The 26,031-nt window shown below is 42.7% G+C and overlaps 4 protein-coding genes and 1 long non-coding RNA gene across 10 annotated transcripts in view; 3 read left to right on the top strand and 2 right to left on the bottom strand.

The window, feature by feature from the left end:
• LOC146697156 (zinc finger SWIM domain-containing protein 6-like) overlaps positions 1-1,377 on the bottom strand; it is a 46,916-nt gene extending 45,539 nt beyond the window's left edge. Inside the window, exon 1 of the mRNA XM_085475688.1 lies at positions 877-1,377. Coding sequence (XP_085331814.1) covers positions 877-1,309 — 433 coding nt within the window. The 5' untranslated portion in view covers positions 1,310-1,377. The remainder of the gene's footprint in view (positions 1-876) is intronic.
• On the top strand, positions 1,377-15,391 carry LOC146697154 (uncharacterized). Its single transcript, XR_014923378.1, has 3 exons — positions 1,377-1,840; positions 13,057-13,190; positions 15,009-15,391. It is a non-coding gene; the product is annotated as an uncharacterized LOC146697154 (long non-coding RNA).
• On the top strand, positions 5,104-8,461 carry smim15 (small integral membrane protein 15). Its single transcript, XM_085475698.1, has 2 exons — positions 5,104-5,173; positions 7,781-8,461. Exon 2 carries the CDS (start codon positions 7,808-7,810, stop codon positions 8,030-8,032), a length of 225 nt encoding a protein of 74 aa, XP_085331824.1. The 5' UTR covers positions 5,104-5,173; positions 7,781-7,807; the 3' UTR covers positions 8,033-8,461.
• Positions 8,727-23,976, bottom strand: ndufaf2 (NADH:ubiquinone oxidoreductase complex assembly factor 2). 3 transcript variants are annotated; one of them, XM_085475695.1, is made up of 4 exons: positions 16,012-17,496; positions 14,176-14,265; positions 13,108-13,148; positions 8,727-10,937 (listed from the first exon to the last, which is right to left on the bottom strand). In XM_085475695.1, exons 1-4 carry the CDS (start codon positions 16,292-16,294, stop codon positions 10,692-10,694), a joined length of 660 nt encoding a protein of 219 aa, XP_085331821.1. In that variant the 5' UTR covers positions 16,295-17,496; the 3' UTR covers positions 8,727-10,691. The 3 variants fall into 3 exon arrangements, with proteins under 3 accessions (XP_085331821.1, XP_085331823.1, XP_085331822.1); XM_085475697.1 differs by lacking the exon at positions 16,012-17,496 and adding an exon at positions 23,895-23,976 and having other exon boundaries at positions 9,346-10,937; XM_085475696.1 differs by lacking the exon at positions 16,012-17,496 and adding an exon at positions 22,811-23,047 and having other exon boundaries at positions 9,346-10,937.
• The window catches only part of ercc8 (excision repair cross-complementation group 8), a 16,021-nt gene continuing 13,091 nt past the window's right edge, over positions 23,102-26,031 (top strand). For 2 of the 4 annotated variants that reach the window (XM_085475692.1, XM_085475689.1), the window contains exons 1-4: positions 23,102-23,310; positions 23,419-23,476; positions 23,928-24,023; positions 25,788-25,889. In XM_085475692.1, the coding sequence (XP_085331818.1) occupies positions 23,259-23,310; positions 23,419-23,476; positions 23,928-24,023; positions 25,788-25,889 (308 nt within the window). In that variant the 5' untranslated portion in view covers positions 23,102-23,258. Of the gene's footprint in view, positions 23,477-23,927; positions 24,024-24,105; positions 24,172-25,787; positions 25,890-26,031 lie in introns of those variants that run through there. The other 2 variants (XM_085475690.1, XM_085475693.1) reach the window with 2 other exon arrangements.

Raw genomic sequence — 26,031 nt, 5'->3', positions numbered from 1 at the left:
GAAGAGGGAACAAGGAGGGGGAAGAGAGAGAGAGATAGGGAGGGAGGGAGGAGGAAGAAGATCATGCATAAAATCTTGTTTGCAGAATGCATTAAGATTCAGATGAACTGGGGAGGGTAATGGGATTAGAATCCTGAACCGTTTCCAAGGGTGGGGAGTCGGATTGACAGCTGAGTCTATTGCACTGACGATTGCAGTGAAATATTGTGGCTCTGGCAAAGGCAGCCAGCCAGCCAGCCAGCCAGGGGGTTGCTGAGCCTATAGCACCTCTAATTACCCCGAGCTTTACCAAAAATAATGCCGCCAAGGGGAAAAAACATATTTGTCATTACCCCGTGCATATAGCTTGGGCTTTAAGTGAATATTGGAAAGGCAGAAAGAAAGACTTCAGTCCGTCTCACAAAGGTGTTTGGCAAACAAAACAGAAGCACTGTGGCTTTAAATCACCGTCCCTCCCACCCTTTCTAAATATCGTCTATTTAGCCAGCGGTGAAAAGATATAGGGGGCTTTTGTCTGCGTACCCATCGGTGGGGGCATGGAGAGCTAGAAAGACACAAAAATAGGAACAAAGTGCTAAGCTTCCAATTGGGATGGCTGTGGGCCATTCAATGCGCGCAGCTCAGTGGGTAAAAACAAGAAGAAGTGGGCTACTATTACGGGCTTGTCTGAAAATAGGCTGCTCTCACACACAGCTATAGGGTAGACTGGTGTGGAAATACCCTGCATTGTTTATAATAGACGAGACTAAGGGAGGCAAACACGAGCCCTTTAAAAGTCTGGCATGGCTCCAATGGAAAAGGCAAACCGTGCTAGTTGGGTGTTTTGTTGGTTATATGCTGTTTCCCTGCGTTACTCTAACGCTATGGTCCACTCACCGACTTGCAATACGTTGTCCACCCAGCCACCCTCCAACAGAGTGACACCCCGTAGGAAAGGCAGCTGGGTCTCGTCATTATTGTCCCCGCTAGTTCCACTTTCCTCTCCTCCAGCGTTGAAAGAGGAATACATACAGATTTCCTTCTCGCTTCTCGGGAAAGACCAATATACGATCCTCCGCTGGACGGGCTCCGGGATCCTTTCGAACCGCTCCTCCACCCTCTGGAACGGCCACTTCTCCGCGACTCTGCGAGCCGCGATATCGAGCAACGACTCGGGGTTGTGCGTTTTCCCATTTCCCGACCCTCCCGGAGCGGACCCCGCGCCGCCACACAGGACACCTCCAGCCCGCTGCCCCTGCCTGCACGCCGGGTTGTAGCCGGGCCGGCAGCAGAGCCTCTTGGCTGGGGGCTGCTGGACTCGCTCGGCCATGTTCGCACCGCTTCCAACCTGAAGCGCAGTTCCTCTCCGATCATATAAACGGGATAAGGAAGAGAAAAGGGCAATCTCGCACCGATTGTTTGCCGTACATGGAGAGACTGCCCTTATTTGGAAAAGTGGGCGGAGCTTGTGAGTTCAGTGAAGTCCTTTGTGTTGTCAAAGTAACCGGATGGGCGGGATCCTGGAGGGCTGCCAGCGCACGAGTGGCGCTATAAAAGGAACTGGAGGCGGAATTCCCGAACGTCGGCAAATCCTTTGTGAAGCTTTTCGGGAGCGCGAGGGTGGAGCCCCGGCGGCCGACGGCCTTTGAAGTTTCCTTCTTATTTGAGTTTAAAGGCGGGGACTTAATCCAGGGGCGGCCTCGCAGTTTCCCACAGGGGTAAAAGGGGGCAAGAAAACTGACTTTTTTTTCCTTTGGAGCCTCAGCTACCACCCCGGGCTCCAGCTTCTTCAATAACAACTTGATCGTTGTTTTTGCGGCTTTTTAGTCCAAAAGTGGTTTCAGCTGTCAGGCCGCAGAGGGTAAGAACATATGAAGGTGGACATGCCTGTCCTCTGTAGTCACATCAGCTCTTATATGGTGCAGCCAATTGACAAGTAATCATATGCACTCATGAAAGACAAGCTTTTTGCCTATATTATTTATTTTAAGGGGCGACTCTATTGATTTTTTACTTGGAGATCAGTATAATTGTTGCTTGGATACATAAAGTCTGAGAAAATAAGTCCAAAAGTTTGGTTGCGGTAACTTAAGATACTACCAGGTATACGGGTCAATGATGCTATCAAGGTAGTGTTTTTTAGAGTTCTAGTTCGAAGTAGAAGTTTTATCCTGGGCACCGATGTAGTGGTAATTTGGGGCTTTTAACAATTTCTTTGAACTTTTCTTTTTTCCAGGGTGGAATGATTGCACTGCATGAATCTTTGAAGACTTCAAAACGACAAAAATTGTTTGCTCAAGTTTCAGTTTGTTTTGGGTTTTCTCTAATCCACACAGGGTCAAAGTAAACATACAGGTTCAAATATATTCATACACTCACATCAATATTTTAATAAGTGGTTCTGAAGGTTCTACAGTGCCTTTTAACTTGACGATTCCAAGCCCTATTGACTTTCTTTGTCTGTATCAAAAGGATTTGTTTGACACAGCAGTACTCAAAACTATAGGAAAGTCCAAGGTCCTCAGTGAAGATCTAATTTAAACAAGTTGGGAAGGTCTCATAGGGGAATTTCTAAACAACTGCAGATGATCCAATGATGATCCAAGATCATCAATTCCAACAACTGTACATAAGCACAAATTATTCAGACATGTCAACACTTTGTCGAGGACTGGAAAGACCCAAACCGCCACCCTCAGATGGCAGGAAATTTGTTAGGATGTTCAGAAACAACCCAGGAACCATCCGAGGCTCAAACCTGCCATGAACTGGAAACTGCTGGAATACCAGCATCACTGCCCAAAGTGAAGCCAGTTTTACATCACCATGGACCACGAATGCACTGACAAAGAAAGAACTCCCTGTTCCAAAATCTATAGACTGAAATTTGCAGCTGCCTACATGAAAAAGCAAGATACCTTCCGAAGAAAAGTTTGATGGTCAGAATAAATAAAGATTGAGCAATTAGGCACAATTACAAAAGGTAGGTTTGGCAGAGTAAAGGTGAAGCTTTCAAACCTATTCACTCTCCCAAGCATGGTGGTGGTAGCATCATGTTCTGGGGATGCTGAAGGTGACACTAGTACATTGCACAAAGTGGAGTAGAGTAATTAAGGAGTGCAACTTCCAAATTCTTGAAATTCACCTCAAATCACCAGCTGGACAGTTAAAACTTGCATAGAATTGGGTGTTCCAACAGGACAATGATCCCAAATAAATCAAAACTGGTTTTGGAGTAGATAAATCAAACTCTGGAATGGCCTCTACAAATTCTTCCAAGAAGAGTTGTGAGATATCCATAAAGAATTATACCAGAAGCTTGTTAACAGCTACCAGAAACATCTGTGGAAGGCGTTGAGGGGCATTTCACAAAATGTTAATGGCATTAATCCATTAAGGGGTTTGGCCCTGTGTGGATTAGTAACAATTCAAAATAATTTCAAACTTATGCACTCAGTTCTTGTTTTTTATTCCACCCTGGGAAAAAAAATACAGTCCAAAGAAGTCATTGAAAGCCTCACATTACCAAGACAGCACCGGCCACAACTGTAGTTCTAGATAGCTATAGGTATAACTTTTAGGCTTTTGTGTGTTTTTTTAAAGTTCTCATAGCCATCACGTTATCTTCTTTTTACTCTTTCCTGTATTTCAGTCTATCATTCTGCCAAACAAAAAAAGGAAAAGAAATGCTAGAAAATTCTCATAGGAGAGCCAGACCTAGTGTGTTTCTTTCTTGAAACACTTATGACACATGGATTAGTGTAGCCAGTTAACCACAAACTGTGGTACACTCATTTTTACTGGCCCCCACCCTGTCTGTTGATAATGCTAGTTCCATGTCTGTGTGTCATGAAAGGGCCCCCCCAATTTTATAGGGGTAGAATACTCATCAGGGGTTAGGGTGTGGCTGCTGTTGCCCCCTGGTTTTTCCTGTATGATGAGCCACTACAGAAGTTAATTGTTATAAGCAAGTAACAAAGAAAAGCTGCCAGGTTGGGGTATGTTTTTCTAAATTGTCTATAAAAGTTGGCTCAAAACTACACTGGTATACCAGAATGTTTGTTTGCAATGTGTCTGCCTGCCGCATGTGTTCCCAGCTGCCCCTCTCATTGCTCTGTGAGTAAGTCTAAAAGGCTGGCCTTTGAACTGCTCTGAAAGTGATCCATGCCGTATGGACGGAGCAGATGTGGCCTAACCTGATTTGGTTTCAATACTTCCCCACAGGAAGTTCACAAAGCCAGCAGGTCCTCCTTTGTTATGTTAGTCATCTTTCTCAGAGGGTCAATGAAGCCTTTTTATTCTATTTTATTTTAACACAGTTATCATTTGCTTTATTCTCCAGACAGAACAGCTCCACACACAATCAGACATTTCAGCTTTATATATATATATATATATATATATATATATATATATATATATATATATATATATATATATATATGTTTATAAATTGTTCTATATGTCTTTATTGCATAGTCTGCTGCGTTTCCGTGTTTCTTTTGAGCAATTTGATACTGATGGACATAACAGGCAACCTCCAACTAGAGTATAAATAAGGTAATCTAAACTAAATGTTCCTTAATTTTCTTGAGAGCAACTGGCAAATAAATGTATTAAATATATTTAGATTTTAGAGTCATTCCTATAGCTTGATGGTACAGAGGACTACATATCCCAATAACCAAGGAATCTCATCATGTCCAACCACAAGCGAGAACTCATGGTGCATTCAAATAATACTGATTAAGTGTAATTTCGAAAACTTCTAGCGGGGAAACAGAAAAAATTACAAATTTCAGACAATTTCATACCCTTTTAAGTAAAGATTTTAAAAAAAAACATATTAAGCTGGAATCACAATTACGTTCTGAATTATATTTGAACGATTTGGCTTGTTCTACATAAGTTATACCGGTGCATTTTTGGTATTGACGGTCTGCAAATGCAACACAGAAGGGTATTTATCTTATCTATATTTAGATATTTATTTATATTTGGCATCTAATATTAGTGAAAGTGTTACACATTTAGAATAATTCATGAATACAAACAAAAACCAATGTTTTTTTCTTATTTTTACATTTTGCCGATATCACCTGAATGCCTCATTGCCACACCAGTTCCACTTCCCGGAACAAGGAGGAGCTGGGTAGTTTATCGCGGATACAAACACAAATCTCCGTTCCTTTTGGTAAGTTGGTGTATTTTGTGCCACTCTGAGTTTTATCAGGACTAACTGTTTTGAAAACATAAATTAGGCGGTTTGTTGCGTTCATTTAGACGGTCGTTTTACTGTTTAACCGAGAGTAAGTGCTCTTGTATCGAAAAGTCAGGCCTTAATGCACGGGTGGGCTAGCTAGCGGCAGTAGAAATGAAACTAAATGTTTCATCCGCGTCTAAGAAATGCATATCTGTTCCTATATGCATACACATTAAAATCGCTCGCATAACTTGATGTCTTAAGGTTGTAGCTAGAGACTGTGGTTAGTTGGTTAGCTAGTTAGTTAGTCGTTGGTCATTAGCTGCTTGTGTGCCGCTGGTCGGAGCGCTTTACAAATGACTCCTGTTGAATGGCGCCCTAAATCTTTTCACTGTCGTAGGGACGATACACGAAAACTGTGGGAACGGAAGTCTTTGGGGGTAACTTCAGTTATCTAACAGATCATCTAAGTCCATTTGACGTTTTTAACTGTAATCAAACATAAAAAAAAGACTTCGCTATACTTCCTTGCTCTGAATGATCCTTTGGGGCTAACTACAGCCCAGCTGGTCCGTGTGCAATGAAAGAAGTGCGCCTCTGTTGTCCTCTTATTCATGGCACTTGGACAAAGTTAGTGACTGTGTTTGGGTAAAAGGACCGCAGTTAAACTAATAATAATGTTGTCATTGCACATGTACAACGAAATCGGGTGCAGTGCAAAGGTCTGGGAAAAAAGGCTTGAAAGTATTCCCATTGTAATTATTTATAAAAAAAAAAGTCTATAAATACACACAGAAATTTCTAAAAGTAATCATAAAAAAGAAGGTAAAACACACATATCACACATGCAAAACAATTATCTTACAAGGTTCGGTTTCAGCAGTGTTTAGTGCTGTTGTAGCTTTTGGGTAAAAGCTTTTTTCTACATGTTTGTTCTTGTTTTAAATGTACCTAAACATCTGAGGACAGCAGTTCAACAGTGTCCAGATGGATCTTTCAGATGTTTTGGCAATATTATGTTAAACAAATGTGTAAGTGAGGTGTTCTTCCACCAAGATCGGACATGCTTGTGAGGATCAGCGACTGTATGGTCCATGAGACTGTATGGTTCCAGTTTGATCTGATATCAAGCTTAGGATTGCTAAAGTAACAGAATTAGACTTTCCTCCTTATCAGTGTGTTAGAAATATTTAATTCTAGAACTTGCATTTGTCTCACCAGCATTGGATCTCTTTATTTCTGTTTAAATGTCTTTACTTAACTCATTAATGTCTTGCTGTCGTATCCGGTAAGACTTATCACTCCCTGCAAATATGTGTGGTGTGTACACATCCTCTGGGAGCCTGCAGGTGGATGCTGGGAGGTTGTGTTTGGTATATGACAGGAGAGTGAGACATGTTTTTGTGTTATAATGCAGTTGCTGCTTGAACACCTCCCAGGTTTCTCTCCATTTATTCAGTTCTAGATTTTTTTTCTTGCTACAATTTTAAAAAGTACCTCACATTGTTAGGTGATATACACTGATCAGACATAACATTATGACCACCTAATATTGTGTTGAGCACCCTTTTGTTGCCAAAACAGTCCTGACCTGTTGAGACCCCTGTGCTGTGGTATCTGGCATTAAGATGTTAACAACAGATCTTTTAGGTCCCGTAAATTGCGAGGTGGGGCATGGATTGGACTTGTTTGTCCAGCACATCCAACAGATGGTCGATTGGACTGAGATCTGGAGAATCCACAGGCCAAGTCAACACCTCAAACTCGTTGGTGTGCTCCTCATTACATTTTTCAAGCAGCATTTTTGCTTTGTGGCACTGCACATTATCCTGCTGAAAGAGGCCACAGCTGTCAGAGAATAACATTACCATGAAATAGTGTGCATGGTCTGCAACAATGCTTAGGTAGGTGCCAAAGTAACATCCACCCAATGTTTCCCAGCAGAACATTCCCGACCACTGGTTCACCACCGTTCCTTCCTTGAACCACTTTTGATAGATACTGACCAATGCAGACCAGGAACTCCTCACAAGAGCTGCAGTTTTGGAGATGAACTGACCCGGTCGTCTAGCTGTCACAGTTTGGCCCTTGGAAAAAGAACTCGCTCAAATCCTAACACCCGCCCATTTTACCTGCTACTAACACATCGACCACGAGGAGACGATGTTCATTTATTCCCTAATGTATCACGACCAACAACACGTGCCATGATGAAGATGTAATCAGTTTTATTCACTTTACCTGCTAGTGGTCATAATGGTATCCTTGATCAGTGTATTTACTAGTTAATACAACAATTGGTTAATCTTACCTTTCAGAAAAATGAGATGATATCTGTGTTGATTTGAGAGTTGATTGTAATGCTGCCAAGTTACTCTTTGGGGAACCAACAGTTTACAAACCAAAGATATATGATGATATAAAAGAGCAACTAAGACTATAACCTATAAACAACTTTATATTTAACTTTCCTTTAAGTTCATTCTGAAAGTTGTCCATAAAGCATACTCCCCCTTTTGTAATATTTGAATATACACATGTTTTGAGTATGACATGTCGCACATATTCACAGCTTTCTCTCGTGGCCATCTTTCTCAGGTCTGAGCCTCATCGTTCCTGAACAGGATGATCGACGTGCAAGCATGGGCAGAGTATGTGGTGGAGTGGGCTGCCAAAGACCCCTATGGTTTTCTCACAACTATCATACTGGCTCTCACCCCTCTCTTCATTGCCAGCGCTCTGCTGTCCTGGAAGCTGGCCAAGATGATCGAGGCACGTGACCGCGAACAGAAGAAGAAGCAGAAACGTCAGGAAAACATAGCCAAAGCCAAGAGGACCAAGAAAGACTGAGCTGGCGAGGGCTAGGATAGGGGCATTGCAAAGGACGAGCAAACCATCACGCTCGCAGGCCTCCTTTTCTAAACAATGACACGGTGCCCTTCCTTCTCCCAGACCTACTCTCAGCACAGGGCCACTATGCCTCATGTCCAGGGTAGGAGGAGGGACGCTGGCCCCACAGACTTAACAGTGCTGATGGACAGTACTGCCCTGAGGAAGCTTGTCTCAGTGGGACTTTGGTCAGCAACAGCACAGTAGTCATCTGTATAACGTTTTTATACAGTGACCTGCTGTTATATCGTGCAGCTGTTGCAACACCTTGCATTCCATTGTTGGCATCCCCGTTTTGCTGAAATGATGACATAATGAGAATAATGGAACTTTTTAAGCTTGATAACTTGCAAGCTATCCAAATGATTACTTTATGATCAATAAAATTTTCATGGTTGGTAAGAAAGCTTCCTTTTTTTGGATTTAATATTATGCTGTGTACTTATTTACCCATAAACACTGAATCAGAGGGCTGGTAATAAAATACACTACCACAAATTCAAAAAAGTAGGCTCGCAATGTTCAGTAAGGTGACAGCAAGTGCATTTAAGGGTAATACTCCTGTATGTGCAAGGTCTTATTGTTGATTATGGAGTTCTAAAATATAAAAGCATCAAACAAATCAGCATGATCTGCGGTACAGGAAGGTGAAAAGTAATATTTAACAGGTGTGCCTTTATTAAATATCAATTTAAAAATAGTAAACCAGGATTACATATTAAACAACTCGTGTTTCATGTACTGTATGCTTTTAATTTGGATGCAGACCTTTGCTCATTTTATTAGACATTTTTTATTTTTGTTTATAAGTAGAAAGTGAACCTTCGCTTTGATTCAGTGTTGTAAAATAAAACATTCAAAAGTCCACAGGGGTTGGTATTTTTATGGGTGGCGACTGGCTTTGAGTACTCGTGAGCCTATAAAGAGGCAGTCAAAGCAGTTTAGTGTAACTGTTTTCTATTTCTTAGTTTTACTTCCCTGCGTTCAGAGAACTGATGTCTCATGACTGCTTTTAGAATGACAGACATGAGAAGGAAGACTGTTTTAAGCTAACAGTCTTCCCCTCTCTCTCTCCCCAATTTCCTGTCCATCTCTACTTAGTATCCAATAAAAAGAGCAAAAGTATATCTTTGACCATTTCAGAGGATTTTTAAAAAATTTGGTAAGCCACTAACCACTAACTTTACAATGAATCATCCAAGCATTAAAAGACTCCTATAACTTTAGGGATGAACCACTGTTGTGTCTACACATAACAAAGAAAAAAAAAACAATTTCAAATTGTACCTCTAGGCACTTTATTACTAGCAGCCTGTCACAAAAATACATCATTACCATTTCTGTAGTAGAATCTATGAAAACTGCCAAAGACAACATGGTTTGTAGAGGTGTAAAATAGTATTTTTGCAACAACAGGGTGACAAATAGGAATATTTTGGCATGCTGAGCAGTTTGCCCTTAAAGAATCTGGACAAACGAAGAAGTGACAGCCTTAAACAAAACTATCTATCGAAGATGATCGGTATCTGAAAGTTATGTCCTTAAGAAATGGGGGAAAAAAATGCAGCAAAGATCTGACACAGATGCAAAAGTCTCATCATAAATGGTCTCAGTGGAAGGGTGGCTGTGAGGAATCTATGCTTAAAGAGAAACAGGAAGAAAAGGCTGAGTTATTCTACAAGAACTAGACTGAAAATTCAGTGATGAATGCAAATTTGACATTTTTGGGTTAAATCGTCATGAGCATTGTACAGAGGAGGTCAGGAGAGAGATACAACAGTGAACATCTACAGCCATCTGCAAAACACAGCACAGGCTCTGTCATGGTTTGGAGCTGCGTTTCAACCACTGATGTTGGAGATCTTAATAAAACTGATGGAATTACGAACATCAGATTATGATCCTCCATGCAATACCGTTGTTCAGCATGAAAATCATCCCAAATGCATTTCAAATGCAGTAAAAAATATACATGGATAGAAAAAACACAATGGAACACTATCAGTCATGGATTGGTCTCCCCAGAGCCCAAACCTCAATATTACTGAAGCAGGGTGGGATCATCGGGACAGAAAACAGAGCAAAAAGCAGCCAAAATCCAAAGAAGAGCTTTAAATGTCCTTCAAGAAGTATTCCTGTAGAAATTACAAGGAAAACCTGCCTAAAAGAGTTCAGGCTGTTCTGAAGAATAAAGGCAGGAATACCAAATATCGACTTTTTTGCCTAGTTTACTGTATTTTTATAGGTTTGCACATTTCAGATAAATTGCTGCATCTATTTCCCAGTTTCCCAGCAAAATAAAGAAATCAGGAGTAGCTCAAGACTTTACACAGAACCGTGTCTGCCCAACATATACTGTCAACATAAGTGAGAGAAGAATGTCTTTAAATCCATAAACTGCAACATTATTATTATTATTTGTGATCTTCAAATCAATATTCTGTAACAAAGAGACAACAGTTCATTTAATGTAACCACATTTAATAATTATACTTATTTCACTTTCCTGGTAACGTAAACACCCAAAATTTATGGGGACGTTGACGACATTGTACTGGAAGGAATTTCCAATATTAAATCTCAAGTAATTTTATTGTAGGGCCCCTTTTTGTTGATTGGATTAGTCTTTCTTGGAAGTGGGCATCCAGGAGCCAGGCTGGAACGTGTTTGCAGTGCTGGTTGGTTCCTCGTTGAATTCTTGCTTGTCGAAGCTGGTGGCAGCTGCGTGGCCCTTGGCCACAGTCCTTGCTGGAGTCGCCACCAGACCCTCCTTGTACTCTTTAGCCAGCAGAGCCCGATCTTTCTCCTCCACCTCCTTGGCTTTTGTTTTTATCTGCTCCCTGTTGGATTCGTTCTTCAGCAGCTCCTATAAAATGCACAAACATACGTGGATACTCAGGGTTTCTGCAGCCATCGTCAAATTCTAAGACATTTTCAATACTGCACACAGTGCAGCTGAACACCATTTTAAATGTCACAGAATAATGGAAATCCCATGAGGATATTTCTGACTAATAATAATAATAATAATAATAATAATAATAATAATTCAAATAATACTTGTATCAGTGGTTTCTAGATATAGACTATAACAATAATAATTAGAAGCAATAATTCCCCTGACCAGGACTCAGATAAATGTCATAAGCTTATTCATTTATTATATAATAATTTACCCTATTATGCTTTTAGAGAGGCTGAGGCTCCAGGTTTTGTATATGGATAAGCAGTCTGAAGTCTGGGGGTCAAGCTCAGACTTCAGACTGCACTTATGTCTCTGTTTCTTACAGTTTTTTTTAAATTCTCAGCTCTCTATGATGTCAGCGAGAGCAGGTATCCTGGATGCAGTGAGTTTAGGCAAACAGCTCTCTCTTTAAGCCCCAGAAGCCCCAAACACTTTTAACGTTTACTTGTTTGCAAGCAGCAACCAATCAGAGGAAAGCTGGCTTTAACAAAGGAAATAGATTAACTTCAGTCAACATTTTCAGGACTAGCTGACTAGCAGTGTTTTCTGCAGGTTTCAGCTCAGTGAAACTCAACAGAGAAAGAGAAGATTAAAAATAGACCACTTCTGCTTTGTGAATGTATAACACTGCACTCTTTGGAACCTCTTAACAATAAGTTACAATGAGCTCCTGAGATCACGAGGGCACGCAACATCTCTGACACTCTATCCATTTGCATCACCCACCCAGCTGGACATTATCTGATTGTGGTGTTGGAAATCTTGAGCTGGCAGTTTCGTGAAGATAGGAAAATCTGAGTATGTCCTACTTGCTGGAAACTACAAACTCTCCTGCAAAACTCAAGCGGTGATAATTTCCACTCCTTAATCGACTATCTCTGTTTCGTCTTAGAGCGTCAGCTGCTCACCAGTCAAAGTTAAAGGAGAAATTAAGCTGCACTGGGAAGCTTCCAGGAACAAATGTGTGCACGTGTCCAGTATGAAGTAGGGCATTCAACAGAAGAATAACAAACGTGTTCAGTTAACCTGGATTGGTCCAATAAAACCTGGTTAAAAATGTAGTACTTGGAACACATCGGTAAGCTAACATGACAGGAGACATTCGCAATATAAACCACTCCATGGAAACAGTTATAAACTGGTCACAGTCCACTGGTGGAATAGTTACCCACTTGAGCCACTGTTAGTGTCCAGTGATGTTAGCCTCGCCCTAGCTCAAGGAGCCAGAAAGGAAGGGAGGAATGGGCATAATGCTGTTGTGTGCTGGCTGAAATGAAGGACTGGAAAAGAGAGGGGAGAGCTGTGGCCAAAAAGCCCTGCTTTGGGGAGGGAGACAAACATACTGAGCTGCTTTTCCAGCCTGTTAATGACAGGATTTAATCCAATCAATTTATGTCGGCTTGGACCGGGAAAAGAGGGAGCGTGACAAGGGGTAGGGTAATGTGCGGGGAGTGAAGCCTTGGCCACATCAACACTGTCCAGCTGTCGATGGCAGCTATTGGGCAGACGCGAGGCAGAAAATTGGAAGAGAATGTTCTGGCAGTAGAGGCAGGGGATGGCATTGGCTACTGGCAGGCAGAGTGGACAGAGAGATAGAAAGAGTGCCTGGGTATTGGCCTTCCAAGGGATTTCCTATAGACCTACATTTCACAGGCCAAATAATTTCCAGCATTCTCACATTTAAAGAGCAATAAACCCAGTGAGAGGTACACAAGGGGGAAAAACTGCACTCCTTCACCATTCCCATATCACAGGCTGCCAGAAATAAAACACAAAAAAGGCGAGATGCAGGCTTCTGCTGGAAAAAAAAGGAGAAAGAAAGTAAACTAGGACATGGTGTCAGTGAGCCCCTTGTTCAGAGGCTGATTTTGCTCTCAGCCTCACCATCAATGCACTTCAGCTGCTGTTTATTTTAACACCTGTCCCCCAAAGTTCCCGGATTCAGTTCGAGACTGTAAGATAAAACAAATCAAAGCCTTTCTCCTTCCCATCTTTGCTTCTTTCCCTCCCTTGTAACCAGTCCCCCAGAGTCCAACCATCAGCACAGTGGGGAGGCTGGGTGGAGACGTACCTCGATGGAGGGGGGCTCCTTCCGTCTGCCTCGGATCCAAGCTGGAGGAGAAGCAGGAGGAGGAGAGAGCAGAAATAAGACGAGTGAGAACACCCACACAAACATATGCTGCACAAACACAACCTGCAGTCATATTTAAAAGCTGCAACTATAGCATCACAGAGTTTCGGGGGCACTTCAGTAGCTCAGCGTAACTACCGGGTAACCAAACTAGCTCGGGGACTGTATGCGGGGGTTTTTTTTGGTTTGTTTTGTTTCATTTTACTTAGCACTCTATAGGGAAAACATCCAGAGTTATACACATGGCAAACTCAAAACACTAATACTGCTTTAGTGTAGGCAGAACAGGGCCATCGGGCTCTGCATCTCAGAGGGGAAAGAGGGGATCTGCTCTGATCTTTGAATTTGAAAGCACACACTCTGTCATTCTTCATCAATACCTCTGTCCTTCTTCTTCCTCCTGAGCAGAACTGTGTCTGTCTGTCCCCCCCCACACACTTCTTCTTTTTAAGAAGCTCTATTTTGGCTGAGCTGGCTGCACAGCACAGAAGGGTAAAGGGAGCCAGCAAGAAAGAGCGAGAGAGATTTTGTAACTCTTCCTCCAGCTAGCACGGGGATTCTGGGCCTCTTTTATCCCTTTCTTATTTGCATCCTGATGAAAATGCATGAGGGATGGGGCGAAGCAGGATGAGGGGTTTAAGGTGGATAAAGCCAGTCTGAGACAGAGGGAACAGTTTGTATCCAGTTGTAAGAAATTTGAAACACTATTTTATGGTACGGTTGTATAACACTAGCAGAAGGCATCTTTGATAAACTCATGAATACCCTTTTCACAACCCCGCCCCCCAACTCCATCTTGCAGTTTGGGGGAAAAGAAAAAAACAAATCAGTGGATTAGCTGAGGCCCCAAAAGATGCAACCATGAATATGTCACTCCAGTTTATTTGTGCAGCACTTTTTTTTCCTTTTAAATAAACTCTCCCGGATAGCTCTTTTTGTAAACACTGCCATTTATCCATGTTAGTGATAGTTAAAATATGTAACAGTGATGCTACTGCCCAGACTTACCGTCCCACTCCATCGGAATGCTGCCTTCCATATATTCATATTCTTTAGCATTGGCTGCTTCTACTATCCGCTTGGCACGGACAATCCTTCCTGGAAAAAAAAACAAAAGCAAAGAAAAAAAAAAAAGACAGCATGAGGAAACAAGAGTGAGATAGAGACGCCCAACAACGATGCATACAAAACGCGAAACAGGACAAACACAAAGCGCAGACACAATGCTCTCAGTCTCCTGCTCACGCAGACGCACAGATACAGACAGACACACAAATACGCAGAGGGATGACAGCGCCGTGACAGGCCATGGATGATTACCTCGCGGCCCTCGGGCCCTTCTCCTCAGATCTTGCTGAGTGGCTCTAAATCTGGGCTAAGCCTTTATGCAAATCAGCCTTCCTTTAAACCAACCAACCACAGCCCTCCTCACTGACAACCTCTTCCAATCACAGCTCTCCGGCTAACAATGCCCTCCAAAATCAACATCAAGCCGAGCGGGAGACAAAAGAGGTCAGATATGACAGAGAACAGGAGAGGCACGAGCTGCGTGGAATATTAAGTGCTCCTTTCCCTATCTGTATACAGCACAACGCTCGCTAGCAGCAAGGCCACCGCCAATTATTTTGGACAAATCTGCTGATTAGACAAGTCGGGCTGGCACACAATGACACGGAGATGGTGGCAGGAGCAACGGAGAGTGATATAGGCAGAATAAGAGAGAGAGAGAGAGCAAGAGAATTAAAAAAAAAAAAAAAAAAAGACCCAGTTGTGTATGTCTTTGGGTGGTGCTACAGAGCGTCACACAGTGTTCACTAATAACAAGCGCTGTGTTTCCATAGTTTCTCCTCACAGGTAGCCGGGTGTCTATCCTATCGCTTCCATCCCTCTGAGAAATGATGAGGCAAAAGAAAGAGGAGGTGGAAGGAGGGAGAGTGATGATGCATGGCAAACATGGCTAGAAGGAGAGAAATGGATGGGCAAGGAAAAACAACACGCTCCAAAACACAGACAATCTGTCAGGAATCCATCACAGTTTCTCCGCAGCTGACTGGACATGGACAAATGGAGGCAACCACCTCCATGCACACTGCAGACTGATGGCCTTAATGTTTACTTCAGCCATAACAGATAGCTATGGCACTGGGATGGATAAATGATGACATCCTGGAAATAAAAAAAGAGAAGAAGAAGAAGAAAGTGTCGACTGTGTTTTTGCTTCACTTGTGTCACTGAAATGTATTTGTCCCGCTCAAGTTCGTTTTGGGGAAGACAAAAGCATTTTTCATCCATGTTCCCTTCTGTAATTACTTCTTATGAGGATGATTCCTTTCCATACTTTATCCAGCCTATATAGTAATCAGGTCATCTAATTAGGCTACTATTGCGTTGGTTCTGCCTTGGTTCCCACTAGATTGTCACTATAGGGCCCCACAGGCTCCAGTTTTGCAGCCTTATTTTAGTGGTATCCAGGTCTGACAAAACACTGCATACTTTAAACACCCCAAAACTGCAAAATAGGCCCGGCAATGTGCAAAAAAACATTGTCACTTATTTACATTCATGCCTTAAAATGTCTTCTGAGAAATACTTTCCTCGAAACCCCCCCCCCCCCCCCACACACACACACAAAAACAACTGCCAGCAAGCAAAAATGCTGTGCTCTCCGGGCAATACTGACAAATGCATTTAACAGGTATGCTAATTATGAACAGATCATATCCATATTTGCATCGGGTGTGGGTGGCAGCAGACAAAAATGGTACAATTATATTACAGTCCCCACAAGCAATGTGCTTAGCTGCAGCTAATGCCTGGCTAATAAGCATAAAGAGAGGCACCCACTTTGTCTCTCTCTGTCTCCATCGCTCTTCACTGGGTTGCATCCTCCCCCTTTACTCTCCGTCACACTCCAACATGGCTGTCCTCTTGTCTTGTTGCTTTTTGCAGCCCTTCCACCACAGCCTTTATCCCCGCATTTAAATAACAAATACAGTATGTACATATATTTATGAAACACGACCGATCCTCCCATCACATACGTGTTGGGTGGAGGTGTGTCAGTCTGATATGGTGAATCTCCCTCTGTAGGTAATCGCTGTTCTTGTACGGCTATGAAATGAAACATGCACAAACACAGAGACACGGGCCATAGTCATAGTTCTACAACAGCTGATATAAGAACGCAGTATTAGAACTACAATTAGTGCATACAGCCTTACTTTTTAATTAATGTATCATAACCAAACTGCCAACAACAATAAAAATGACTATATTTACAAATCATCTCTTTTCATATCATTCATATTCGTCTGCGTTTGTACCTAAAATATCTCAGTTATATATCGTTAGTGTGAGCTTTACTGGAGTCTACAGACTTTAGGATTCCTGACACATACAGTCATCAGACCAGGTGTAAGCCATCTTTCTGCTTCGCACTTCAGCCTTGCACACACCTACTCCCCCACCTTTAGAGAGAGCAAGAGAGCGGTGGGAGAGAGAAAGTGAGGTATGAAGGGTGTTGGGAGCTCTCCATCTCGGTGGGCCCCCTTGTGACAGGTCTGCCTTCTCATCACTCACTAGGGGAAACCTACTTACCAGTCAAATGCGCACAACCACGGACGCGCGCGCGTACGCACAACTGGCTGGAGAGCAGGCAGATTAACCTGAGGGACAGGAGCGAGGACGCTGCCTCTTACTGTGAAGGACAAACGCAGTGCTGCGTTGGAGAAGGGGAGGGGCCACCGGCAACAGGAATGAAATCCCACTGCATAAATATTCATGAGCCATCTCACCTGTCTGAACGCGACTCATCTGTGAGCCTAGCTGTGGAACCTGTGGGGGAGGGATGGGAGAGGAAAAGGAAGGAAGGAAAGAAGGAAGGGAGGTGACAGAGGGGGGTTGCTGTGGCAGCCACACTTCAATCCTTCCCACTCGTTAAAATAAGACATGATGCGCTCCGAGGGCTGCTCTTTGAACCCCGAACACACCCCGCTAAACTCCATCACCTGCTTCAACACACACACACACGCACACACCCAACTTCACACATCAGCTCCCAGGTGAGTACCGCTGAGGGCGACCTGAGAGGTTTTTCACCTCCACAATGTCATTCCAGGCATCTTGCGCTGTCGCCTCCACTGCACACTTTTCTCCCGCACTCCGTTTTTCATTACAGACGCGGATGTCAAGGGAACGCACTTCGATTTGCAACATCCGGGTAATGAGAGTCCTTTAACGTAGACAGGATGCAGCTGAATGAGCTCTCTGCATCTGACCCCAGCTTTGTGGGTCTGAATTGTAATGCAGACTTTAAAAAAACTGCAGACTTTAAAAAAAACTGCAACAACATCTCAGCAGAAAGAGGCTTGTTTTTTTTGTTTTTTCTCCTTCCACTCCTTGTGCTTGTGGGAGGCGAACCAGAGATTTTTAGGCCTGGTTCAGTGCAGAAACAAAAAAAGCCACCCTGAAGCAGCGAGCAGTATTTGAGCTTCGTTTATTCCTCTCCGTGCTACTGGAGAGGAATGGGGGACCAGTACGTGCATCGTAATGGACAGCTTTATGAAGATGGAGTGATCCGATAAGCTTCAGGGATACAAGGGCAAGCAGGTAACAATATGGACAGCCCCCACAACTCCCTCACTCCAATTTCTTTCCCTGGGAAAAAAAGATGGAGGGGATGTGTGAGGCCTGTAACCATGGTTACCCATTAGCCCAGAGCCAAGTGATGCAGGATGCGGTTTAGAGGGAAAAGGCCAGTCGCTGTTTTGCATCAGTTCAGCTGGGAGGAGGAGCTTAGGTCTAAAGTAGGCTTCCTGCCGCTGCTTTCAGTTCCATTCAGCCCTCGTTCTGTTTGTCCCTGTTGCCGTCGATCCCGCTGAGGCTTGGAGCGCCTCACTGCAGGAACAGGGGAGAACAACTCATATCGAAGTAGTAGCGCTTTAAGAGGAATACTTGGATTTCCCCTGTGTTTTTACTTTTAACTAAAAGCTTAAGGCTAGTGGAGATACCGTGGCCCCGTAGCCCAAGACCACCCAAATTCAAGTTTCCTTCCTGCCCAGTGGTTATAAAAAAGGAATGTAGTGAGCCAGGAAGTCAGCGTCCTTTGTAAGGCTGTGGAGCGGCATGGAGCCCCTTGCTACCTCAGCGGCTCCTAAGAGGCCCATCTGTGTGATGTCCATACACCAAGCTGTCCACCCCTTTCTATTCACCCGCATCACTCCCATCCAGCCCTCTTCCTTTTCCCTCCATTGCACCTTGAGTCCCCCCACTGTTTCTCCGCGTTAACCTATCCCCACCTCCCCTCTCTCCCCCTCTATCTGCCCGCCTGTTCCACCCACTCATTTCACCCTCTTTCTGTCAGGATACCCTTCTTTCACTTTTACTCTCTCCATTCTCCCCACACTCTATAATTTCACCCCATATGTCAGCTTTCCCTTTGTTCTTTGTCACTCACTTTCCCGTTACCCACCTTCTTCTCCACCCTCCGCGAGTCTCCCTCGCCCTTATCTTTTCTCCCATACTCCTCACCTTATTTCTCTCTGCCTGTCTGCTTTATTAAAATATTCTGAATTGAATGAGCAGTGGCAGGCTGCTCGTGCGCTGGCCTGTCTGTCAGCCTTCTTGGTTGAGTTTCTGACCGACAAAGACCCCCGAGGTGTCAAAACACCTCGCTGGCTATCTTACCGCGCAGAGCTGTGACCGTGCTGGATGTGAATCACATCTGGGTCATCTGGCAACATTTCTTTAAATCCATTTTGCTGTCTTTCTTCTGTTGGCAAGATGTCCGTTTGGAAGATGTGAAAACAATGCAACTGACATTCAGACTTAATGTATTACAGATACAGTCCTACTGCAGATAGGCAGTGGTTAATGGACCTGCGAAATGCCACTTAAACCCCTAATATTGGATGGAGGCCCACTTGAAATGTTCCGCCATAGAAAATAAATGTTCCCATCTCTCATTTTCAGCCTCTATCCTTTCAAATGCCTTTTTAATGAAGTAGTTAAGCCACTCCATGATGTACAACCAGATACACATACAAATACACACTTGGCAGCCATTTTTAGAGACATTAAAATGCCTAGAAGGACCCTGCCAGTATACACCAAGATGAGCTAAAGCCTATAATGATTAAACAACCTTCATTTAAACTGCAAGCATTGCAAAGCTGCTCATCAATTAGCGTGATTTACTGTGGCGTCTCTGGACGTAGCTGCACCGTGGCAAACGCCGACTTGGTGTCCTACTCTAGGGTAGACCTTCCTTCATCACACCCTGGGGATGAGTCATGGCAGAATAAACAGCCATTTGGACCCTCGTCGCTCTCCGCTGTGACTCCTTTCCGTGGAAATATGCGGCTTGAATCAACGCTCTGATGACACACAGCCATCTGTTGTTGTCTTAAGTGTGTTAGGGCATGAAGTGGAGAGAAAACACACAATGGCAGATCTTCTTCTTCTTCCTTTTTTTTTTTTTAAATACAAAGCTGATAGTACACAAAGTGTGTAGCTGTCATTTCACTTAAAGACATCCACACACAATCAAATACGCGTACGCCAGTGCAAAAAGCGCACACCTCCTCCCTCGGTCCCCAGAGTCGCCCATCCTGAAATAGCAGAACTGAGGCCTTTTCAGTTTTTCACTTCATAGAACAGAGCTGGGGAATCAAATAAATAATAGACAAAGAAAGAGGGATAGTGATAGGACGACAAGTCAATGCATCTTTTCTCTGCAACAGCGTGGTGCACCTCTGAATCTCTTCCATTCTCCGTGCAGCGTAGAGGACCAATAGATTAAAACTGCATGGCACACACTGCGAAAATGAATAGCGCTAAAAATACATCCTTTTCACTGAGACATGAAAGGAAACTGCCTTTCCCCTGTCCAGTATTGAGCAGCCATTGATTCCAAGACAAAGGCTACACCTCCTCAAAGAGGTAAGAAAAATAGCAATCATACAGGCAATTATTTTCAAATGTGCCTGCAGCGGCCGATAATGTCAGTGCGCCTCTCTTACTAAATAAAGGGAGGGAAGGCAGGCGTCAAAGCTGCAGGCCCACTGCCGAAGACAAATGAGCCCATCCACAGAATGCTTTGCTTTCATCTGGGCAGCATGACATGGAGCCCCATGCAGCGTGAGGAAGAGCCGGGCCCGGGGGAGAGATGCACACAGAAAGAAAGAATATAGATTCTCTATTTAGCTCTGTGGAGACAACACCGAAGCAAAGACCTTCTAAGACCAATGGCCAGATTGCCAGTGGCTCTCTAGTAGCTCTGCCACAGACAACAATCGCTGGGCCTATAGCGCATTTCTTTCTATGAAGCAGCAGCACACGGTAGGCCTTTATAGCCCAACCTTTTTTATAAAGACAGAGACTCTCGCTCTTTCTCTCTCAAGGCAAGTGCTTCAGACCCAGGCTCTTTCATTTTGATGAAGAGCAGCATCTGAGGAGAAGGGGTTAGAAAGCTCTCTGCTGGGTCTAGCCCTCCTCACTGCTGAAATACTCCAGTGTTTTGAATAGAAATCTTCACTGGAAATACTTCAAAGGAGGAAAAATCCAGTGGCAGCGATGAAAGGGAGGGGCGAGGGAAGGAAGGGCTACGTGAACGCAAATAAGAAGGGCAACCTAAGAAGAAGTTGTTGAAATCAGATAGGACAGATGCACACAAAAAAGACCACCCCTGGCTGTCAGGATTGCTTATGCCCCAGATTTCTAAAGATAACAGACTGAGAGAGAGGTAGAAAATGGAACCAGGAAAGCATGGATAAAGGTAGAGGTGGATGGAAGGAGCACTAGGGGTGAACAAAATGAAGTGAAGATAATGCCGGATGACCGCCTCACCTGCATCGACTGCTACTCATGTGCTGCAGTGGAAAGCCCTGCGGTCCAAGCCTAAAGAACCTAAAGCCCCTTCTTGGCCTATCAGTTTAAGATCAAAAAGAGCTCGCTTTAGCGAGACATATGGACTGAATAATGTATCTGCTTTAGTTCCACAAGGCTGGACAGGCTGAGTGCCAGAAATAAAAGGAAGCAAATGTGTCTGCCATATATTCCTTTATGTTTATTATGAATGTATATATGAGACTGTATACGTGCCTGTCTGACAGTCATGATGGTGTCTGCTAGGTACCAGTTTTCCTATAAGCCAACTAGCCTCTCTACTCTGTCAGTCATTGTGATGGGACAGTGAACACTTTTTCCTGTAGCGTGCCAAAAAATGGGCTGCTGTGATGTCTCATTTGAATAGTCTGACAGCCAGGGGTAGAGAAGCGGCCTTGTAATGAATTATAAATACAAGGTGGGTGCAGGTTTCCCCGCAAACTGCTGAGAAAAGGTGAAGCACAAAGTCAAGTTCAGTCGAAAAAGAAAGCAGGCTTGCAACCTGCCAGGTATTCGCTCCTCTTCAGCAAACCAAAAAAACGCAGACAAACAAGCAGTTCGGGGTTTTTTGTTTTGTTTTTACAGCACCTCGGTGTGTAATGACTATTCACCCGCTGCAAGTGAAAGAAAAACTTTATCTAGCCTGTAAAATGTGGGACCAAGAGAGGGAGACAAACACAAGCTTGTGTAGGAGAGCAAATCCTGCTCACATGCAGTGATTCTGGAAAAATCCTTTGGAATCAATAAGCCAGATGTCTCTGATGTTTTCTAAGCAATATCAGTCCAAGGGAGACAAAGGTCCTGCTCTGTGACCTGCAAGGCATGTTGTTGCCCTTTTAAGTCAGTCAGAGAGGGTGTGAAGGACACCACTGGCATCCCACAGGCCTGACACAGTTCTACTGCTTGGCTTGAGCATTACATACCGTAGAACTGCCACGTCTCAGAAGGGATATATGACCTTATAAATCCTCACCACAGAGTTGAGTAACAATTTCATCTGCATCAGTGGAACAGCCAAAAACCTCACTGCACTGTCTGCCTCGTCTTCTTTTATGTCTTCTTTCGGCCGCTCCCTTCAGGGGTCACCTCCATTTCACTCTTTGCCTAGTAATCTCCTCTGTCACACCACCCCTCAAATGAGATCTCACTACACCATCTTGTAAACCTTTCCTTTCACGCTTGCTGCTATCCTTCTATCACAAATCAACCCTTGACAGGTGCCTGCACCCACTCCACCCTGCCTGCATTCCCTTCTTCACCTGTCTTGTCCACTGTCCATTGCTTTGCATGGTTGACCGCAGGTATTTAAACTAATCCAGGTATTTAAACCTCATCACAGAAAACTTCACTGCCAAAAAACCTTAAATGCAGTTACTGCAGCATGGACGTCTTCTTTTTCTTCTGCTTCTTTCAGCTGCTCTCTTCAGGGGTCATCACAGCGAATCATCTGCCTGCATCTCACCCAATCCGTAACTATCCTCCACTGTCAACACATCTTTGTGCAGGTCCTCCTTCACTATATGCATTAAATCTTCCATCCAATACGACAATGTTGTTATTAAGACTAATACGCCATCTAGTGGCAATCTTATGACACTACAAGGCTAACGTGCATATGAAAAACTCAATACAGAGAAAGAAGACATGTCACATGCATTGGCACTGAACTAGCATTAATAACTATTTAAAAGTGAAAGAAGCAGTAGTTAAACAGTAGTTAAAGCTGTAGATGCTAATGTTAGCACACATGTTAGTTTACCTGTCCATGTCTTCTGCTCTGGGATTAAGTAATATTTGTTCCCCAAATGATCGGTCCCGACGTGCTCGCGTACTACTCCGAAGCCACGCCGTAGGATTGCAGCAATCCTGCTCATCTTATAGGGTTGCCCAAAGCCCCTGTGTGTGAATATGTATATATAAATATAGTTTAATGCAGCTCTATCCGCTGTTTGTCCTCTCACGGTGATCGTTTATGCAAGGGTTCATGGGTTGGGAACAGAATGAACAAACTAGCTTGTGATTGGGTGACGGTATCAGACCCACCAATCATCGCATCTGTAGTTGAATGCTTTAGAATCCAACATGGCGGCGACTTGTTTTGAATTCTTGAGAGGCCACTTAAATTTCTTTGAATTATAAGCAATGAATTGTAAAAATATCACGATGGAAGTATTTAAGTTGGGTATTTTTCTATTTCATATCGTGTAATGTTTTACAGGACGTCCCGAGACTTACTTTGGATTAAAACGTCACTACATTGTGGGTAACATGTTAGCTTTTGAACTGTAACGCGGTTTAAATACTGGCTAACTGTTAAAACAGAAAGAAGTTGTCTTCATGTTGAAGCTATGTTGGGCTTTCTGACAGCCAGGCGGGCTGGTCTGGATGACCCTCTGAGACTGAGACGAGCGGAATCAACGAGAAGGTGAGAGAGAAGCTCTTATAAACATAACTAGCAAGAAGAAGTCCACAGCAAGCTTTGGACTAATAAAACTATGAAATCGAAATTATACCGGTACTATATGAACATTATGTAACATAACAAGCATCTTAGTTAATACACATACATGAGGTTTTGTTTATAAATAGTTCTTAACTATTGTTAGCATCATTGCTGTATTACATACGACTCTCGAATCTGTGCCAGACTTATTATGTTTTGGAAATTCCCACAAACTGAAAAGTTATTTATTTTAACAAAAGAAAGAAACACTAACTCTAGATTTAAGCGCCTTAGTCTGGGCCATTGTTTGTTAATTCATCTCTAACGTTTTAGAGTTAGTTAACTACTTAGGTTTCAGTTTGCCTTCATACATTTTTACATTATAATATGTGTGACTCACTTAAGAAACCCAGCGATCTCTCTCTTTCCAAAGGGTCCTCGGTCTGCAGTTGAATCCGGACAGAGATGTGGACCGAATCCATGGAAATGGCATTAATACCATTGACATTGAAGCAGTTGAGGGAAGATAGTAAGTCTGAGTAACATAGTAAACAAAGCTTAATCTATCCATTTTCTTAATCACTTATTCAGTTCTTTCATACAAACTCCAGACAGAAAGACCCCCGTTCGGCCAGTGGATTTGAACCCAGACTGTGCCATTCCCATGTCCCATACAGGTTCATAAAATAATTCATTAATATCCCCCCTTGGAATGTTAATTCTTGCAATATTGCAGTGATTGGGATGTTGCATAAAAACAACAAAAAATAAGCTCTATTGGAAAAATCATGCAGAAAAGTAAAATTTATCTGACTAAATAACTTGCTGTCCTGACACAGAGATAAATATCTTAACCATAGGCTGTGAAAGTTGTAATATTTAATTTCTACACACACTACATTGCGATCTTTCGGAGGACAACCTTCACTGCTGCTGATCCCGCTTGAGATCCACCATAAGCTGTCTCTGGACATTTTCATAAAATAGTTGAAATGCCAACTACTCACTGAGGCTTTGACCTTAAACCTTTATGTGTAAAGCAACCTTGGGTTCTCTGTAAAGGTCTGAGAGTTTATTATTATTATTATTCATATTATTATTATTGTGGGTAACTATTGAGGTTTGTTACTAAGTCCTTGCATATGTACACTACTGTATAGTAGCGATGGCAAGATACCACTTTTTTATGTCCGATACCAATATCATAAATTTGGATATCTACCGATACCGATATGAATCCAATATAGTGTTTTTTAATCAATAAAACTGTTTTGTTTTTTTATCTTGCTGCATTTTGTATAAGTTCATACTCAAGTTTAAAAAAAAAAAACAACAACAATAAAGCTATTCTGTTATACCTGTATGCAAAAAAAAAAGTTCATAGTTTTGCAATACTGATCAATCTAATAAACGTAAACCTACACCATCCTCCCTATTCTGGTATTTTAAAGAGTACTTAGCGTAAATATTAAGCAACCTAACTAATAGGGTTCCAACTCCCAGCAACAAAAAAAAATAGGGAACCACCCCTCACGCTCCACCTCATGATGCTTAATCAACATAATCAACCTTTTTTTATTTCTCTCCGATATCCGATCCAGTAATTTAGGTCAGTATCAGACCGATACGTAATATCAGATCGGTCCATCTCTACTGTATAGTTTTGAAATGCTGCAGAATCACTGTCAGTGGTTCAATGATAAGTATGTAAATAAGTAAAATTAATTTATTTTGGCGCTTTTTAAGACAAGAACCAATCCGAGAACTATAGTACTTTACAGAGGCATTACAAAAGATGGTCAAAATACAGACCAGAATAAAGTAAAAACAATACAAAAACATTACCCAAGTGCTTGATGTTTTTTTAATCTGTTTAAGACCTTTGCAGCTGTAAAAATATAGGAAATAAGTCTTAAGATCCCAAAGGGGCAATTTATTTCAGCTAGACAGATTAACATATAAAAGCAATGACAACAAAGCAAAACCCAATAAAGTAGAAGTAAAGATAACAATGTAAGTATATTTACGTCACATTAAACACTCATTTAACCCTTAGATGAAAGAACAATTATTCATAGTATTGAAACGTTCCTGCACTGTGACTTGACTGCTCTGGAAATTCATATTTTTAACAAGTAACCCCAATCTTTGTTAGTTAGTATAGTGAATATGAAGGCAGAAGTCTGGTTTCAGAGGGTGAGCCTGATGATTGAATCTATGTGTGTATATTTTACAAGGTTTGTAAGACAAAGTAAAAAAAAGTATTTCAGATGACATTTTTTCTGCTGTTCAGCATGCTGTCTGGAGGTGCAGACGGAGTAATCGTCATCTATGACCTGGAGAACTTCAGTGGGAAACTACAGTACAGCTGCAAGGCAGTCTGCACAGTAGGAAGGTAAATGTTAGCCCATTTACTAATTCCATCCACTAGAGAGTAGCATTTTATTGCGGGCTGTACACACAGTGCTGTCCCCAGCTACCTACAGCTTTTTGTTTTGGCTATAAAATATACACAGAAACTAGAAGAGATCTACCAC

Source organism: Copadichromis virginalis, linkage group LG12 (genome assembly GCF_057382275.1).
Source record: "Copadichromis virginalis isolate Kocher_CV1m ecotype Utaka linkage group LG12, C_Virginalis_male_GT1.1, whole genome shotgun sequence".
NCBI lineage: Eukaryota > Metazoa > Chordata > Actinopteri > Cichliformes > Cichlidae > Copadichromis > Copadichromis virginalis.
Note: the sequence above shows the minus strand (reverse complement) of the source record. Positions and strands in the feature narration are given on the sequence as shown.